The sequence below is a fragment of the Amblyomma maculatum genome, chromosome 5 (genome assembly GCF_055883805.1).
Source record: "Amblyomma maculatum isolate TAMU_Amacu chromosome 5, ASM5588380v1, whole genome shotgun sequence".
In the NCBI taxonomy this organism is placed as follows: Eukaryota; Metazoa; Arthropoda; class Arachnida; order Ixodida; family Ixodidae; genus Amblyomma; species Amblyomma maculatum.
The window spans coordinates 7426013-7445882 of record NC_139348.1 but is presented as its reverse complement, the minus strand read 5'-3'; the positions used below and the strand labels follow the sequence as shown (position 1 = coordinate 7445882).

The following is a 19870-nucleotide window of genomic DNA, read 5'->3' as shown; positions in this document are numbered from 1 at the left end:
TGATCGGAGTATGTGATAGGCGCTGACGACGTAATTAAATTATTGCAATTAATAGAATAATAAAAAATGAAAAAAATGAAGGAGGGTCCAGAGATCTCAAAATGCCCACAGTGTAAAGACAGGGCTTGATGATGCTAGTTAAGAATATGTAGAGTGTGTAATTGATAAAATGAAATTTCAAATAATTGAAAGCATAAAGAATTCGTTCATTTGTTTCGAAGAGCTCAGAATGAAATGCCAATGTTTGCTGACGATCGGAGTATAAAAAATCAACATAAAATAAAAAGAAATGAAAAACATCGCCCATATGGGTGTGAAATGCTATCGCGTCATACCTTTAAGGCGGAGCCTATAGTGTCGTTTTTTTTTTTACACGAAATGCTAGTACGAGAGCCTGTTTGAAATTCTAGCGCTGGTACCTCGCTTGTTTCTGCATGCCGGCATTGATTGATTGATAACTTTATTACCACCCATATAGGAGGTTCCCCTACACCCACACTCAGGTACACCAGTAGGGGGCGGGGAATTCGCAACTAGAAGCCCGCAATATTACTCTGCTTCTTCACGGCCGCAGCCGCCCGGCGGATGTCTTAGTTTTGGGTCTCAAGGTTCCCGATTTGTAGGAGGGACTCCAAAGCTTCCATGTTTGGAATGTTGGCGCCAGTCGAAAAAAGGCAGATTATGTAGTCTAGTATAACTTCGCACTCTTTACAGTTTTCGCGTCCTCCGTCCTCTACTTTTAAATAGGGCAGCCGTACTGGGTTGGGATAATTTCTGGCCTGTAGTCTGCGAAGAAGATCATGAACAAATGAGCCTTGAGGGGGAAGGCAGAATTCCGGATCTCGGTACAGAATAGATATTGCCTCTCTGAACAGAGGACAAAGAGGACGAAAGCTCAGTGTAGTGCGTTCCGATCAGTGATCGCTGCCTTGTACTCGTTACATTTTCTGGTGGAGGTGCGGGGTACGATTTTCCTTTCTGCTGAGTTCCACCTCTCAAGAGCAACCGAGAGCCACCACGGATTTGACACCGGTCCATTGCAGTTGCAGCCGCCGCCTTCGAGGTCAGTCGTCAGAGTTCGGGCCTCTTTCCTGCATGCCTGTCATCAACATGCATAGATCCAACACTAACATTGCGGCTAACGGAGAGTCTTCACCCCAATTCGTCGTCCTCCAGTCTCGAACGCCACCTTCCTTCCATGGCGAGCTTTATGAGGACGCTGAAGACTGGCTGGACCAATTCAAACGGGTTGCCAATTACAACGGCCGGGATTAGCAAAGGAAGCTTTATAATGTGTACTTTGCCCTCGAAGATTCAGCGCGGATGTGGTTCGTGAACCACGAAACAACGCTATCATCATAGGACCTCTTTCGTCGCCAGCTGTTGGCGACCTACACCGCCAACGACTGAAGAGAGCGTGCGGAGTCGGCGCTGCAATCTCGCGTACAAGCCCCTAATGAAAGTATTGGAATGTACTACGAGGACATGATCCGCCTTTTTAGGCGTGCTGATCCAAATATGTCAGATGAGAAGAAAGTGCGCCACCTAATGCGCGGGGTGAAACAAGAACTATTGGCTGGGCTTGTGCGCAATCCACCTGGCACGGCATCAGATTTTCTAACGGAGGCCACCATGACAGAACAAACACTTCGACACAGGGCTCAGCACTATAACCGTAACGTGTCCACCGGTCGTCTATGGTTCCGGCTTGAACGATTCTGATGATGCCTTATTCGATCTGTGGTCAGAGAAGAGCTGAGACACATTCAGCTACAGGGTCTAACGTCATCGTCGAGGCTTCCATCACTCGCGGAGGTCGTTCGCGAAGAAGTGAGGCAAGCCGTCCCGGAACCGTCTGTGCCTGGTGCGCAGCCACCGAGTGTGCCAGCGTACGCGTCCGTGCTTCAGCAGCATACCCTCTGTGATCCTCCAAGAGTGAACCCCACTGTGCCAAACCAGCACCATAGTGGGTACGATTCTCCCAGTGTGGACATCCCTACTCTTGATCGAAGCCCTCTTCTAGCCGAGGCACGGTTTCGGAGGACTGACGTCTGGCCCCTTTGTTACCACTGTGGTGAGGCTGGTCACATGTTGAGGTTCTGTCCGTACCGCCGCGCCGGACGGACTTCGTGGCTTCCATCCGCGCGCACGATGTCCTCGGAGTGGTGAACGGTACCACCCGAAATCGAGGAGTACCTGGCGACGCATACGAATCTTCCAGACGCCTCCCCAATACGGGTCCCGCGTCATTACCTCTTCCCGTTATCGTTCTCCAAGTCTACAGACTGCACTGGCCGCTAGCCGAGCCCCCGCTCCCCGAGCCTTCGGGAAAACTAGAAACAGCGACCTGAGGAGGTGAGGCCGCTGACGAGCGAAGTGCCGATCATCCTCTATCAAGTTTAGTACAACATAACGGCTATCAGACGCCGTCATGTAACGATGAACCTCAGTGCGCAGCTTCGGACATACCGGTTTCTATCGACGATTTTCTCATTACAGCGTTAGCTGATACGGGGGCGGACTATCCAGTTATGAGCAGGGGGTTAGCCAGGAAATTGAAGAAAGTTTTAACCGAGTGGACTGGGCCTCAGATCCGCACTGCAGGGGGACACCTTATTACCCCGGCTCGAAGATGCGTTGCGAGAGTTGTAATTGACGGATTTGTTTATGTTGGCGACTTTGTTGTTCTTACCCACTGTTCGCGAGACGTCATACTCGGCTTGGACTTCTTACAGGCTATTGGTGCGATAATTAATTTGCGAGAATCACGTGTAACGTTTTTGCCGAGCCAAGCCATTGCGAGATCTAGCGTCGACGGTTCATCAACGCCCGCCTTACGTATTGCAGCTGCTGACGTTACGGTCCCGCCAAGGTGCAGCATTATGGTCTTGGTAGAAAGCGACTCACCATGCGACCGCGACGTACTGGCAGAGGGGAACGTGGGCCTGCTTCTTGAGAAAGGGATTTGCGCAGCAAGAGGACTGGTTCGCTTGCGGGGTTGTGCGAAGCTCTGGATTACAAATTTCGGAACCGAGTTTCAGCACATTGCGAAAGGAACGGCAATCGCGTATGTTGCCGACTTTTTTGAGCCAGCGAACATCTGTACTCTGGCTCCGCCGTCGCCAGCCGGATGCGATGTACCCAACATTTTATCAACTGTGGACATTATTTCCAATCTGTCGGTGGTTGAGCGGCGGCGACTCCTAGAGCTCCTTCAGGATTTTCTGGATTCTTTGCAATGTCTTCGAAAGTCGGGCGCACCCCAGTAGCCAAACACCGCATTATGGTTGACGCGGAGACCAAACCGATTTCACAACACCCATACCGCGTGTCGCCAACGGAACGAGAGAGTATTCGAAATCAGGTGCAATAAATGCTTACCGACAGCGTGGTACAGCCGTCTACCAGCTCCTGGGCTTCGCCGGTAGTGATGGTGAAGAAAAAAAGACAACACCTTGCGTTTTTGCGTCGATTATAGTAATTTAAATCCGGTAACTAAACAAGACGTATACCCGCTCCCACGTATCGACGACCGGTTACGCAATGTCAAATATTTCTCGTCGCTTGACCTCAATAATGGCAGCTAGAAGTGGAAGAAAGGGACAGAGAGAAACGTCACCCCCGACAGCCTTTATGAATTTAAAGTGCTTCCTTTCGGTCTCTGTTCTGCGCCAGCAACCTTTCAACGTATGATGGACACCGTTCTCTCTGGACTGAAGTGGCAAGCGTGGCTAGTGTATCTCGACGATGTCATTTTCGCGGCTAGTTTTGAGGAGCACCTCGACCTGCTGCGAATGGTACTACAGGTGCTGCATTCAGCCCAACTGACGATAAAACCACAGAAATGCCATTTCGGATTCCAGGAGCTCCGCTTTCTTGGCCATGTTATTAGTGCTGAGGGCGTGAAACTGGATCCCGACAAGACTGCTGCTGTGGAAAACTTCCCGCTCCCAACCGACAAAAAGTCCGTTAGAAGGTTTTTGCGGCTTTGTGCCTATTAGAGGCGTTTCGTCGAGAGTTTTTCAGCGATTACCGAGCCTTTTACGCTTCTTACGCGAGACAATGTTCCTTTTTCGTGGCAAGATGATAGGAGGCCTTCAACGAGCTATGCCGGCGACTGCAGGCCACATCGATACTTGCCCATTTTGATGAAAACGCTGCTACGGATATTCATACCGATGTCAGTAATTTTGGACTCGGTGCCGTTCTGATTCAGCGGCAAAATGGCACTGAAAAGTTATCGCTTACGCGACTCGCTCTCTTTCAAAAGGAGAGGCAAACTATTCAACCACTGAAAAGGAATGTCTAGCGGTAGTTTGGGTGATAACTAAGTTCCGACCCTATCTTTACGGCCGCCCTTTTAGGGCTGTGAGCGACCACCATTCGTTATGCTGGCTAGCCAACCTCAAAGACCCCTCTGGACGGCTTGCAAGGTGGAGCCTCCGTCTCCAGGAATACGACATTACGGTTGTATACAAGAGCGGCCGTAAGCACAGCGACGCCGATTGCTTGTCTCGTGCACCAGTTGATGCGGCCCCTCCCGACCGAGAAGACGATGAGTTTTCGTTTCTTGCTGTAGTCACGACCACCGACATGGCCCAGCGCCAACGGGCTGACCCCGGTTTACGCCCTCTTACTGAGCATCTCGAAGGCCTTGATGTAGCTGTCCCACGTGCTTTCGCACGGGGTTTAACCTCCTACAGCATTCGCAATCGCGTCCTATATAAGAGAAACTTTCAGCACAACAAGGAAACCTTTCTTCTCGTTGTGCCATCCGACCTCCGGCCAGAAATCTTGCACGCATGCCACGATGAGCCTTCGGTTGGTCATTTAGGAGTCACGCGAACATTAGCACGCATTCGGCAAAAGTACTATTGGCCTAAGTTGCTGCCTTCAGTCCAGCACTACGTGCGAACATGCCGAGATTGCCAGCGACGAAAGACACCTCCGCTGAAGCCTGCAGGGGCTTCTTCAGCCGATCCCTCCGCCAACAGCCCCTTTCTAGCAAGTGGGCATGGATCTTACTTGAGGGCCGTTGCTTTGGGTCATACAAGGTCATTCGACGTCTTAATAACGTGACTTACGAAATTGTTGCTCGGGGCCAACGACCTTCGGCGGCGCTCAAGTGCTGAAACTGTTCATGTAGTGCGGATGAAACCGTATGATGAGCTTTGTGTTCCCTGCTTCTCCTGTGTGCATATAGCTTGAGGACACTCCCAGCGTCGAGTCGCCGCTTTCGAAGAGGGAGTGCGTCTCTGAACAGAGGACAAAGAGGACGAAAACTGAGTGTAGTGCGTGGAACTGTTCCGATCAGTGATCGCTGCCTTGTACTAGTTACAATATTCACCGTTAACAGATGACAAAGACCTTGTAAAAGCGATGAACGATATTTTCCGAGCTATTATTATTACGGAGTGCGCTGTATAAGCAAGCGGTAGGATAGTTAGAGAGGATGCCGGCAAATTGCCTAAGCAGACGAAAGATGTTATTAAAATGAAACATGGCTTTGCTCAGCTATGCCTCGACATACGTAGCTAAAAGCAATGACTACCTCGGGATCATAAGCTAATTTCTCAGCAGCAAAACTCTCCTTGGCTTCCATGTCGAGCGCGTCTAAGTTCACCGGCGTTCTATAAGTCGTTTACTAGAAAGGAAAGGCATCTGTCATTCGGATGGAATATAGGAGCGTCCCCTTTGAAGCGGGGTGGTAGCAGTAGCTATTATGCTCACAGCGTTCCCTCGGGGCCCACGTGAATGTGTGTATCTACTCCTGCTTCGGGAACAAAGATGAGCTGGGCTGGTAGCCTCACACTTTCCCCGACTCCCCGCGCTAATCTGTTGTGCCCGTCGGTTCCTTAAAATAATAATAATAATAATAATAATAATAATAATAATAATAATAATAATAATAATAATAACAATAATAATAATAATAATAATAATGATAATAATGATAATGATGATGATGATAATGATGATGATGATGATGATGATGATGATGATGATGATGATGATGATGATGATTATGATGATTATGATGATGATGATGATGATGATGATGATAATGATGATGATGATAATGATGATGATAATGATGATAATAGTAATCCTTTATTTGCGCAATGCATTGTGGGGCCCCACAGCCCCTTTTAGCGTTTCGAACCGCGCGCGCTTTTTTCTGTTTGTGTTTGTGTCCGCCCGGGCAGCGCGAGTACGCATGAGCGAGCTGCCCGGAGCGGGGGCGGCATGTTATCGGCGCGAGACAGAGGGTAGATAAGCGCGTTGGAAGCAAGGCTCGGGGCTTTTTCGCCGGGAGGCCGGCCACAGAAGGGCGGCGTGGCAGCGTCCCAAGCCGGCGGGATGTACACGGACGACGGAGCGGAGTCCTGCGAGGCGAAGACGGAAGCGGCACCTTCAAGGAAGCCTTAGGAGTACTGTTAGCGTGAGTGCTGCCACGCGAGTAGCAATGTTCTTGTACCGTGATCAACGCTTTGGCCCTATTACTCGCCCATCGCGCCGCAGTGTGCTTTGTGTTGTCGCGGTGAAGCCCTGACCCTTGTCCCGTTTTATCCTCATAGTCCATTGTCGCGAACTTCGACGGCATGTTTCCAGCGCAGTTTTGACCAATGCTGTTTCTTTTCTATTTTATACTTTTCTGTTGATCCGGAATAAACCGGTGTTTTTAAGAAAGACTTGGTTTTCACTCGTCGGGCGAGACCATCGCTCGCGAACCCGTATTCTAGAAGGCGGAGCCTTCATTTGGCGCCCAACGTGGGGCCCGAACCCACGACCCTGAGATTAAGAGTCTCATGCTCTACCGACTGAGCTAGCCGGGCTGTTGGGATCCACCTAGGCTTGCCGCTGGCGGCTGCGAAGGCTGTGACGAGTACTGTGGAGCCATAGAATATGACGGCAAAGTTCCCACAGGACCATATGATGAAGGTGCCTGGTTGTATGCAGGCGCAGAAAAGCCTGCTCCAGCACCAACAGGAGTAGCTGAATGTTGAACAATGGCAGGGTCATTAGTGAGACCTCCAGGCAAAGTTGACTGGGGCTTGGGAGGCTCGGACACACGAAGGTCTTTAATGTCATGGGCCCTGAAGATAATATACTCGTACACTTCATCTCTGGGCGCTACGGGGCGATCAGTGGGGCGATCTTCAGTGCCAAAGGACCGTACTTTAGCCAAAGCAACGGTTGACTCTTTGGTATCGATAGTGTACAGAATGCCTTCATACCGAATCTCCGACTTTGATATTAGGCTTATTTTGCTGCCTAAGTATGGTATACCGGTACTCATTGTGCACTCGGGAACGAACTGCGTGCCTCCAGCAGGATCACAACAGATTACTCCGGCCTAACCAACTCAACCCGAGTCAAATCATGAGATCCGTTTTTTCTGTTTGTGTTTGTGTCCGCCCGGGCAGCGCGAATACGCATGAGCGAGCTGCCCGGAGCGGGGGCGGCATGTTATCGGCGCGAGACAGAGGGTAGATAAGCGCGTTGGAAGCAAGGCTCGGGGCTTTTTCGTCGGGAGGTGTCCCGTCTTGAGAGGGGGGGAGTGTGGGGCCCCACAGCCCCTTTTAGCGTTTCGAACCGCGCGCGCTTTTTTCTGTTTGTGTTTGTGTCCGCCCGGGCAGCGCGAGTACGCATGAGCGAGCTGCCCGGAGCGGGGGCGGCATGTTATCGGCGCGAGACAGAGGGTAGATAAGCGCGTTGGAAGCAAGGCTCGGGGCTTTTTCGCCGGGAGGCCGGCCACAGAAGGGCGGCGTGGCAGCGTCCCAAGCCGGCGGGATGTACACGGACGACGGAGCGGAGTCCTGCGAGGCGAAGACGGAAGCGGCACCTTCAAGGAAGCCTTAGGAGTACTGTTAGCGTGAGTGCTGCCACGCGAGTAGCAATGTTCTTGTACCGTGATCAACGCTTTGGCCCTATTACTCGCCCATCGCGCCGCAGTGTGCTTTGTGTTGTCGCGGTGAAGCCCTGACCCTTGTCCCGTTTTATCCTCATAGTCCATTGTCGCGAACTTCGACGGCATGTTTCCAGCGCAGTTTTGACCAATGCTGTTTCTTTTCTATTTTATACTTTTCTGTTGATCCGGAATAAACCGGTGTTTTTAAGAAAGACTTGGTTTTCACTCGTCGGGCGAGACCATCGCTCGCGAACCCGTATTCTAGAAGGCGGAGCCTTCAGCATTTAAAAGCTAAGAAGCAGGAAAGTTATTTCGAGGACTAGGTTCTTTCGAGTCGACGTCGATTTTCCACGAGAGATCAGAGTGCAAAATTATTTGACGCTTCTAATTTATTTTGTTTTTGGGTATATTGGGGGGGGGGGGGGGGGGTGCTCGCAGTACTCAATATCTTGATGTAGGGTTTTTTTAACGCGAAGAAATTTGCGCTAAAACACCGTACATCAAGATGAACTACCAACTCGCCCAGCAGGAAGTTTTAATGAAGTACTTAATATGTCAACAGTGCAATTATTTTTTCTTAACGCTAATATACTTTAGAATACGAATGACTTTCCGCACACAACGCAGTGTCCCCATTTTGCATTCACGTAAACAAGTCATTCAAGCTGTAGTGCCCCTCGCGCCGCGCTCGTATCACAAGCCAGGGCACGGCATTGGACAAAGAGGTTGGCCCTAGGCGCCTCTGAGCGAGCAGCGCAATAAAAAAAAAAAAAAAAAAAAACTGTTCGAACCCGAACACGCCGCTACCTGTTGACTCTAGAAAGTCTTTTCAAATGTAACACACGCCCACCCGCGCATGCGCCTTGATTTCCTGGCTTTTACCTTGTGATTTGTTTTGTTTTTTTCATTGTTTCTAGATTTCGTTTCATTATCTCTCACCCGTCGGCCTATATATCATGTTGCTTTCCACGAATAAAGTCAGTTCATAGTTCGGGCTTGTGTGTGTACGTCTCGCCTTTCTTGTCCTTGTCTTTGTTTGCGCTAAAAAAACCCTACATCAAGATGAACTACCAACTCGCATAACAGAAAGTTTTAATGAATACTCATTCAATTCGCCTTGTTAAATACATGCCCATTTGGGCTGGGTGTATATCCCAACAACGCCATCACGCCATTACAACGCCATCACGCTCTTGTGAGCAGAATTAAACGTGATCCAAGAAAACTGATATTCTTGGTAAACGAGCCACCGGTGACTAAAATGAGTACATGGGACCTTGTCTGGTAGTCGTTAAATGTTGTACCGATGCTGTGCACAGCATATTTTCATCGTGCGTTCGCGCTTGAAACGGGTGTGGGAAATTTAGTGGTTTCCGCGGTCGGGGTAGAGGCGCTCACAATAATGGACTGAAAATGTAATCCGTAAGTGGCCATATAATTTTCAGCGCAAATTGTTTTCCTCTTCAAGGCGGCTGTGCTGAAGTACGAGAGCGACATCCTGAAGTTCGAGTGCGGAGGCACCCTGATCGCGAGCCGATACGTGCTCACCGTCGCCCACTGCGTCGCCCGGTTCACGTGAGTCCCGCTTTGTGTACGATGGAAAGTGCGTCCTTTTATTTTCTCCTGTAGCGAACTCTCCCAGAGCCTTTAAACGAGATTTATTTTATGCCGGGTGGTTGGCTGGAATCGCTATCATTCGGCTGCTTAATGTGGATGCGAAGATATGCAAAAAAAGACGACAGATGAGGATCTTCAACTGATGTTTAGTAGAAAGGGTGGCAGGCTTACATAGTTTGCCAGTGGAGGCTCAAAACAGTCATATATCGCAAAAAAATACGATAAGGGTGCCTTCGGGAAAAGGCTTTTCACTAACGTAAAGTTTTATTCAAGTATCCCTCATACCACCTTTTTTATAGCTGCAGGACCATCGTTTCTTTTAGCAACGGTTTGCCAGACGTTGATCAGCCCTACATATATCGCATGAATTCGCCCATTTGGCGGTCCACATAAGGGTGCAGCCATTGCGCTTCTTCGTGGTGGGGCCAAAACATTGCCTATGTGACGTCGCCTGCCAAAACACACACAAAAATGCAAGCTAAAAGAAACTATGATCCTGCAACGATAAAAATGCACGACAACTTGTTTAAGCCTATTACAAGAGGTGCAGACTGTATCAGTCATACGTCAAACTTTACGTAAGTGAAAAGAGTTTTCTCGAAGGCGTATAACCATGACTTTCCCTGCCTCCCCTCTGCTTGGGGTTCTTGTCACCTTTTTCTATATATGCTTTGATACCGTTTTGAGGCAAACTATGTAAGCGTGCCACCCTTTCGAATAAACATCAAGTTCGTGATGGTTCTTTTAGCGCACATACCAATTCCCCCTGAACCGACTCGCCCAACACCGTATCCTGCTGCCGAATGTCGACTGGTAAAGACTGCTTTTATACATCGCAAAATCATGCTGGAATTTCTTAGTGCGACGGCGATTTCAACTTGTAAATCTAATCTCGCTTTAGCTGATCTTCAAGGTGGGAGCAGCTGTTTCGCAGTCCTTTCTCCTAGTACGAAATACCTGTATTGAACTTAGGTGTTTGAAAACGAATAAGTGGAGTGCGCTCTTTCAGGGACAATGAACTAGATTTGGTAGGAGAAATTTTAACGGCAATTTTTTTTTTTGTGTGTCCAAGACACCCACATTCTGACTGATCGCTTTCCATTCACCAACCTATTTAAACACTGATTTTGTTCTGATCCCGTTTTTAGTCGTAAACTAGTCTTTGATTCATTTTCACAGTCAGGCATCTACCTCCTTTCCCCTGCAAGTGGAGAGGGGTAACCCCCATTTTCATTTGCAGTTGGAGACATCACACAGAGGCCAGGCAATTTTCTCTCTCAATGTTTCCTCCTTAGTTTCGGGCTTTCGACTCTAGCCGGAAGTAACATCCTTCACAGCAGCGCCAGCCTGTTCATCGCGCTTTTGGCAGATGAACAGAACAAGTTTTGAGGAAATCAAGTACTTTGTGAAGGCAAAACGGCCGCGGAGATATGTGACGTTAAAAAGGGCGAGATTTTCAAAGGACCGGTTTTGCTTGGCCTAAACTAATCGCCAATCACATTTTGTCCACACGTTGTTTGCACTATTACTGCTAATATTCCCATATTGTCTAAACGCTATAAATCCAGAAAAGCAGCAAAAGCTGTGACATAATGTGTCCTTTTCAGTGGCGCCGACCGCGTACCGCTCAAGGTCCGTCTGGGCGAGTGGGACACGCAGTCCATGAAGGAGTTCTACCCGCACGAGGACTACGACGTGGGCAACATCTTCATCCACCAGTACTTCCGCAACAGCTCCCTGTGGAACGACATCGCCCTGCTGGAGCTCACGCGGCCCGTCAACTTCGCGCCCCACATCTCGCCCATCTGTCTTCCCAAGCTGGAGGACGCGTTCGAGGGCAGCTCCTGCGTCGTCACCGGCTGGGGAAAAGACGCCTACCGTGAGTGCTGCTCAGCCTGGTGTATATATAAGGAACAAATTTAACCAGCGGGACGACGCATTTATGATTTGTAGTATCAAGAGTGTTGCACATCATAACGCATGTTTAGCTTACACAGTGAAGCGCAGAAAAATCAGAGGATTACGCCAACCAAAGCAGTGTCGCGCGGAAGCACATCTTGAGTCCACAGTAAGGAATCCACCTAAGTTTGGGGACAGGTGATTGAACTCAGTTTTGCAGTTCTACAGAGTCAGTTGGGGGTCAATGTTCGAGTAGTCAAAGCTGGTTTCGAACGTAGGTCAACAACATCTGGTAAAAAACAGACACTTAAGCAAGCTGGTAATCCATTGAGTGTAGACAGCACAAAAAGAGACGAGGACGTATGAAGTATGCAAACGAGCGCTCATCGGCACCTGAAGATATTGTGTATTTATTAATATGAATGCCATTACGTTTTACTTTGTTGATTGTTCCCAGTATATAGTTTCACAGGACAAGCAATAAAGCATCAGTTGAAAGTCAGCGCTCGTTTGTGTCCTTCATACGTCCTCGTCTTTTTTGCCCTGTCTACACTCAACACAATCCTCAACTGAACAGTCAATATTTTATCTTTTTTGGGCCAGCCTATTTTCGACGATGTCCACATTTGAAGTGGCAGTATGACCAAATCTCTGGCGAGGATAAGTATCAAAAAATGACTTAGACAGGAATAGCAGTCTTGAAAATCAATATGCAGGAGACTAACCTAAGGGCCTTCGCCCTGCAGTGATGATGATGATCCTCAGCCAAGCCAACTAGCCTTATGAACGCTCCGATTCTGCCCAGGTGTTTGAAAGGTCGTGACCCGTCTCGGTTGCGATATCATCGTCTTACTGCCGGCACGAGCCAAAGCCGTGCTGCTAGCATCAGTGCTCGCCTAGAGGCGCCATCTAATACATGCACGCTGCACATTCTCTTAGCCCAAGCACAATTTTATCCGCACTTCCTACATTGGCGAAACAAAACCTAACAGAAAGAATTCGGCAGCACAGGAATATTTCGAGAGAACGCAACCCTGTAGCGGAACATTCAGAAGATTCTGACCACAGAATAAATTTCGAAGAAACGTTCATCCTGGAGGCCGAGACCAATTATCGGAAAAGACTCCTCCTCGAGTCATGGCAGATACACTCGACCTTGTGGTCGAGTGTATGTGGATGGGATGGGTTGGATGGAATATAGGAGCGTCCCTTATGAAACGGGGTCGTAGCAGTAGCTATCATGCTAATTTTTCGTCCTATACTTAATTATTATTTTATATTAGTTAACTATACCATCATTCTATTTAATAAATTTTTGTTTCTACATTACTAACATTATTCCACTTCTCTGCTTTTAAGCAACCAATCTTCCAGTCGTTTTTTGCTAGCTTCCACCGCCGGTTTATTCACCTGGCCACTGGTATCTCTAAACCCCAGAGCTTCAGGAACAGTGACTGCGCCTGCATCAACTTCCGGATGCATACCATTACTTTCGAGTATAATATGGTCAATTGTTTCCCTGGAGTTGCCACATACAGTACATGCGCCATCTCCATTGTTAAATTTCTTTTTGTAGCTGCGTGTTCTAAGGCACCCTGATCTAGCTTCAAAAAGTAAGGGACTGCGTCTTGAGTTATCAAAGAAATCTTCCTTCCTGATCTGCATTTTCCACTTTCGGTATCATTCCACACTCTGTTTCTTTTCCATCGAATTTATCCAATTTTTACCTTCTGTGTTTTTCACCTGCCGCTTAATGCTCTTTATTTCTCCGTCCTTGTTACTAGCATACTTACTAGTTAGTTTCCTAGTTCTTTTCCTCCATTGTGAGTCAACGCTTTTTAGGTACAGGTATTTAAATACTTTAGCGGCCCATCTGTTACTGTCCAATTTCCTCAGGCGTTCCTCATATAATATTTTACTCTGAGCTTCCCGTACTTCGAAAGATACCCAGCCCATATCTCCCTGTACCGCCTCATTTGTAGTTTTGCTGTGGGCACCTAGTGCTAATCGTCCAACGGATCTCTGATTTATTCATCATCATCATCATCAGCCTGATTATACCCACTGCAGGGCGAAGGTCTCTCCCATATTTCTCCACTTAACCCGGTTCTGTGCTAGTTGCATCCACTTGACCCCTGCGAACTTCTTAATCTCATCCGCCCACCTAACTTTCTGCCGCCCCCTGCTACGCTTTCCTTCCCTTGGAATCCAGTTTGTTACCATCAGCGACCATCGGTTATCCTCTCTTCGCACTACATGTCCTGCCCATGTCCATTTCTTCTTCTTAATTTCTACTAGAATGATTATTTCTAATTTCTAATTCTCTGATTTTAGGCACAAAACCGCATTTCCGAAAGTAAGCCCGGGCACCATAATTCCTTATCAAATACCCTTCAAAACCTCATGCCTGTTGTATCCCCAGAATGCCTTATGCTTCATTATCCCGGTATTCCTTCGCCCTTTGGCCTTAAGTGATTGCTCATGCTTTCCAATGTATGCCAATTCTTCGTTTACCCATACCTCCAGATATTTATATTCTGCTACTCTGTGTATTTCATGGTCTTGTATTTTAAGACCCTGATCAGTTGAGCCGTTGAAAATCATCAGACCCGACTTAACTTCGCTGAAACTGAAGCCTAGAGCGTCCCCTTCGTCTCCGAAATACTTAAATAGAGTTTGCAATTCTTCCAGACTCTCAGCTAGCAGCACAATATCGTCTGCATACATCAAACCGGGGAGGTGCTGCTCTACCGCCTTTCCACCTAATCTATATGACAGGTTAAAACCTAGGTTACTGTCTTGTATCCTCCGTTCCAGGTTTATCATATAAAGCGTTAACAGCACCGGTGATAGAGGACAGCCTTGTCTTAATCCTTTGCATACTTTGACATCCTCCGTACTTCTTATCCCTTCCCACGTAATTTCTACTTTGTTATCCCGGTATATTTCCTGTAGGAACTCTATTATCTCATAACCGATACCTTTTTCTTTTAATATGTTCCACAGGAGTTCCCTGCTTACGTTGTCGTACGCCCCGTTTATGTCCAGGAAGGCCAAATACAAAGGTCTATTTTCCACTGTAAATATTTCGATGCATTGGGTAAGCACGAACAGGCTATCATCTAAGCGCCTACCATTTCTAAAGCCGTTTTGAAGTTCTCCGAGTATCTTGTTACTTTCAAACAATTGCTTGCACCTTTAATTTCACCGCCTGCATGGCTAACCTGTACATAACAGATGTTATGGTAATCGGCCTGTAGGATTTTATGTGCATCCTTTCTCCTTTCACTTTATAAATCAAATTCATTTTACTCTGCCGCCAGCTGTCCGGAATTTGCTTATTCGTTATGACTGTTTCCAAAGGCCGGGATTTCCGTCAGTGGGCGGCACCGGTTTGACAACGACAATGACCAACCCTCTTCTGTTGTTCGCACAGGTTGGTGAAAAGCGTTTTATATCAGAGACGACTGTCGTGGTCTACTTGTGCTGCCAAGCCCACAGGCACTTTGTGTAATTATTGCTGACTTTTGGGACACAATGGCACTGTTGCTCAAGTGTTGCGGGGATATTGAAGCAAATCCAGGTCCTCACAGTGACATAATAGGTATGATGCTGATGCTTTTGGATGGGCAGCATGAAATTAAAGAGGGTATAGCTGAATTGAAGCAAAAGCTCGTTGACCTAGAAATGGGGCTTTCGAAGACCTCAGAAGAATGTAAAAGGATTGAGCAGGCTGAACATGAAATTGTAGGTTTGAGCTCCAGTGTTGGGGGCGTATTAAAAAAGCTTGATGACATTCAAAATCACAGTAAGAACTTGGTGATCCGGGGCATTCTTGAGGTACAAAATGAAACCGAGGAACAATTGAAGCAGAAGTGATTGCGGGAGTCTTCGCGCAAAAACTTAACGTAGCAGTGACGAGTGCAGAACATAGAATTGGAAAGCCTTCTACGGGAAACTCGAGACCAGTCATTGTGCGGCTTGGAAATTATAACGAAAAGAAAGAAATACTGCGCTACCGGACCAGACTGCAAGGAACAAAGATCTTTATTGACGAAGACTTTTCATGCGAAGTAAGAAGAAGACGACAACGTCTTTGGAGCAGCGCAGTAAACGATAGGAAAAGTGGAAAAAAAGTTACTCTTGTTTTCGACAAGATTAAGATAAATGGTGTAACGTGGGACGAAGCGACAAACCGGCGCTGTCGTGTGAAAGAACAGCTATCTGATAAAGCGCCAGTGGCTCACGCAGGGGATTGACTAGCGCATGTGTTCAGGCTGCTGAATCTTAACGCTCGTAGCCTTGTAAACAAGTGTGTTGATTTCGAACATGTGCTGATTGAGCATCATGACCGAGACCTGGTTGCACGATGATGTACGTGACTCTGAAATATGCCCGCCTGGTTACAACGTGCTTAGGAACGGCAGCAGAGGGGGCGGGGTAGCTATTTTCATTTAGAGGTCTATTAATTACACATTCATTTGCAAAATGACCGACATTGAAACATTATGGTGTAAAATCTTTTTAGGGACAAAAGAGCTGATTGTAGCGGCTGTGTATCGTGCACCTGGGTCCGGTTCAAACGGTATTAATAAGCTAAACGATTTTCTTTATGACCTGCGCGCACAGTACAAACATGTTGTTGTTGCTGGAGATTTTAACCTTCCCAATGTAAAATGGGATGAAATGGAACCGGGTTCACGGGAGAATGAAGCTGGGATAGCTGCTGTTGACATGTGGTTTTCCCACGGGCTGACACAGGTAGTCAGGGAGCTTACTCGTGTTCACGGTGATGGTGGATCGGTTCTGGATCTAGTCTTCATAACAGACAGTGTCTCATCATGGCTGCACAAAGTTGCCATTCTACCTGGAATCTCGGATCATTCCTTAGTTAGTGTAACTTTGCAGTTGGGTCCATTCTCTTGTACGCAAAAACACCTGACATACTACAGAGATTTCAATAGAGCTTATGACACTGCCATACTTGACGAATTAAGCTACCGTTATGACTACTTTCACAAATTAAGCCACGATGAGTCCGCACACATAAATGAACTATGGCTAACTTTCAAAGAAACTGTTCACAAATATATAACACAATATGTACCCTTGAAATGTAAGAAAAAAAGTATCCACAATCCGTGGATTACGAGAGAAATTCTTCAACTAAAAAGAAAAGTGTCCAGACGTAAAGCAAGGTTGCGGCGTTACGTGGACTTAACGACATTAAGTGAAAGGTTGAAATTAATGATTAAAGAATCAAAACAAACGTTTTACAACATCACAATGAGTAAATATCTTCGTGAATCTCCCCAAAAGTTTTGGAGACACTTGTCGGCAACCAAGACACCAATAACAAAAATGAATACGCATCAGGGTCTCACTGAGGACAAGGCTAAAATTGCGGAGGCTTTCAATGGGTTCTTTGCAAGTGTTTTTACTTCGGATGACGGAGAACCGACACAGTTTGCGTCGCATAACAATTTACCCGAATTAGACGAATTGCAAGTGTCATACGAGGGAATTCTGGCTTCACTGCTGAAGCTAGACACTTCAAAGGCTGCAGGCCCGGATGAAATACCGAATTTATTTTTAAGGAGGTACGCTGAATGGACGGACAGGTATCTCTTCGTAATTTTTAAGAAATCTTTAGCCACAGGTATGCTTCCTGATGATTGGAAGATTGGTAAGGTTACCCCAGTTTTTAAGGATGGTGACGCTGCTAATGTTTCAAATTTCAGGCCAATAGCACTTACATCAGTGTGCTGTAAGCTTTTAGAGCATATTGTATCAAAACATATTCGCCAGCACTTAACGCGCAATGATTTTTTTAGTGAATACCAACATGGCTTTCGGGAGGGCTTGTCAACAGTGACACAACTATTGGAATGTTGTCATGATTTCTGTAAAGTGGTTGATTGCAGGGGCCAGATGGACGTTATATTCTTAGACTTCAAAAAAGCCTTCGACAAGATTAACCACAGAAAGCTTCTAATTAAGGTAAAAACTGTTTTGGGACATAACTGTGTAGTTCGATGGGTAGAGGACTTCCTAAGAGGTCGCAGACAGTATGTTGTCATTGGGGATAAGAGGTCTGATTTTTGCGAAGTTAGATCAGATGTACCCCAGGGGTCAGTTCTTGGCCCCCTCTTATTTCTGATATACATTAATGACATGATCCGGGATTCACCAGTACAAGCGAGGCTATTCGCAGACGATTGTATTATATACCATGAAATCAGATCCGTTAATGACAAAATTCAGCTTAATGAATATCTACTCCAAATTGATAATTGGTGCACGGAATGGCAGATGTCACTGAACCCACACAAGACAGTTTGCATGACAATCACTCACAAGCTTGAGCCCCTGAACTATGTGTATAGCTTGCAAGGTAGCCCGCTTTCCAGAGTAAATGAATACAAGTACCTCGGCATGACCATCACTTCAAATCTTAGCTGGGCAAAACATATTCACAACATTGCCGCGAAGGGAAACAAGCGATTAGGCTACATTAGACGCGTCCTAAAACAGGCTTCTACGGACCCAAAACTGACAGCGTACAAGATGCTTGTACGGCCTTTACTTGATTACGCATGCGAAATATGGGACCCATATCACAAAAAGTCGGTCTCTAAGCTTGAGCAGATACAGAGACGGGCGCTACGGTTCATTTTCTCCCGGTATCGACGATTGGATTCAGTGACCCCTCTTTATGCTCAAGCCGATGTGTCTCTTCTTTCCCACAGACGAAAAGAAAAAAGACTAACTTTGTTTTATTATGTAATAAATGGTTTAGTCCTGGTTAAGAAAGAACAATACATAAACGAAGCAAAGACGCGCGTCACTCGTAATAAGCATAATAAACACGTCCAGGTAGAAAAATTTTTTAAGGACTGTTTTAAATACTTCTTTTTTCCTGCCACATCATCCGAATGGAACAGCCTTCCTAACCACGTTGTGAATGCTCAATCCCGAGAGCAATTTGCTACCATTATATGCAAATATTTAACGCAGGAGTGCACATAATTTGTACATTACATTGACTGTATTTTATGAACTGTGTTTTATTGACTGTACTTGCTGTTTTATTGTACTGGCCTGCGTTTATAAATTTTGATGTCAAACCCACTCATATCTTAGTCCAGATTGACTGATAGTATGTGCAAATAAACAACGTTTCCTTACTTTTTGGACCAAGCTCATTAATCGGCTTGATCGGAATTCCATCTATTTATTTATTTTATTTTATTTATTTGCAAGTACTGTTAGCCCTTCCGGCCTGTTACAGGGTGGGTAATGTACATTTAAGCGGCACTCCAACTCTTTCCAACAAATTTCCAACTCTTTCTCAAAAGTTTCTAAAGAACATGTTTTTTCAAATACGCTTCGGTCAAGGTTGTTCCATTCAATGATTGTTTTAGGCAGAAACGAAAATATAAATACATCAACTCTTGGCACATACGACATCACTGCAAAGGAATGATTAGTGCGAGATGACAGTCTCCCGGGCCGCCGCAAGTACAAGCCGGAATTCAAATTGAGTTTATTGTTATAAAGCTGATAAAGGAACTTGAGCCTAGCAATATTTCTACGAATAGCCAAGGTTTGCAGCTCAGCAAGTGAAATAAGTTCGGCTGCGGACTGTGTTCCTGGAAAGCGAGAAAACACGAACCTCACTGCTAATCTCTGAATCCGTTCAAGCTTATCTATGAGATATTTTGGTTTGGATCCCAAATTATGCTCGCGTTACCAATGATCTATAAGCGTTTAGTTTGACAGGCGGTGGCGCATCTCTTAATTTTCGCCGCAGGAATCCAAGCTTTCGTTGGGCTGCTCCACAAATGTTCTGTACATGATCACTCCAGTTCAAATCATGAGAAATCGTAACACCTAAAAATTTTAATCTATTGAAACGTTTTATTTCAATGTTATTAATTGTATACGGAAACACTAATGGGGTTTTCTTGTTCGACACAATCATAGCAATTGACTTTTCAAAATTTATTTCCATGTCCCACTTAACACACCATTCATGCACAACTTTTAAAGAGTCATTCAAAAGGACTTGGTCTTGCAGGCTTTTTATGCGACAGAATAATACGATGTCATCAGCAGATAATCGAGCTTCAACGAGCGGGTGTATGTCCTTTACAATGTCATTTATGTACAACAAAAATAATATGGGACCAAGAACGGACCCTTGCGGAACACCGGATGACACTGGTGAGGTTGATGAGCAAACATTATCAATAACCACAAACTGTTCTCTGTTCAACACGTAAGCCTGAATCCAAGTGATAATTTGCACGTCGATACCGAACTCTTGCAGCTTGTGCAAAATTTTCGTATGACACACTCTGTCAAATGCCTTCGACAGGTCCACTGTAATCACATCAATTTGTTCTCTCGAGTTTATGGCTGTCGCAAAAGCATGAGTAA

The 19870-nt window shown here is 46.3% G+C and overlaps 2 protein-coding genes and 1 non-coding gene across 8 annotated transcripts in view; 1 reads left to right on the top strand and 2 right to left on the bottom strand.

The window, feature by feature from the left end:
- LOC146187709 (phenoloxidase-activating factor 2-like) overlaps nt 1–19870 on the top strand; it is a 213839-nt gene that overhangs the window by 182304 nt on the left and 11665 nt on the right. For all 6 annotated transcript variants that reach the window (XM_084603508.1, XM_084603507.1, XM_084603506.1 and 3 more), the window contains 2 exons: nt 9381–9487; nt 11137–11408. In XM_084603508.1, coding sequence (XP_084459634.1) covers nt 9381–9487; nt 11137–11408 — 379 coding nt within the window. The remainder of the gene's footprint in view (nt 1–9380; nt 9488–11136; nt 11409–19870) is intronic.
- Nucleotides 6764–6836, bottom strand: TRNAK-CUU (transfer RNA lysine (anticodon CUU)). The gene has a single exon. It is a non-coding gene; the product is annotated as a tRNA-Lys (tRNA).
- Nucleotides 6827–7384, bottom strand: LOC146187710 (protein LSM14 homolog A-like). Its single transcript, XM_084603390.1, has one exon. The coding sequence runs from the start codon at nt 7298–7300 to the stop codon at nt 6827–6829; it is 474 nt and encodes a 157-aa protein (XP_084459516.1). The 5' UTR covers nt 7301–7384.

What these genes read in the sequence shown, in the direction of transcription:
- LOC146187710 (XM_084603390.1), bottom strand. Translation starts at nt 7,300, where the DNA reads ATGAGTACCGGTATACCATACTTAGGCAGCAAAATAAGCCTAATATCA.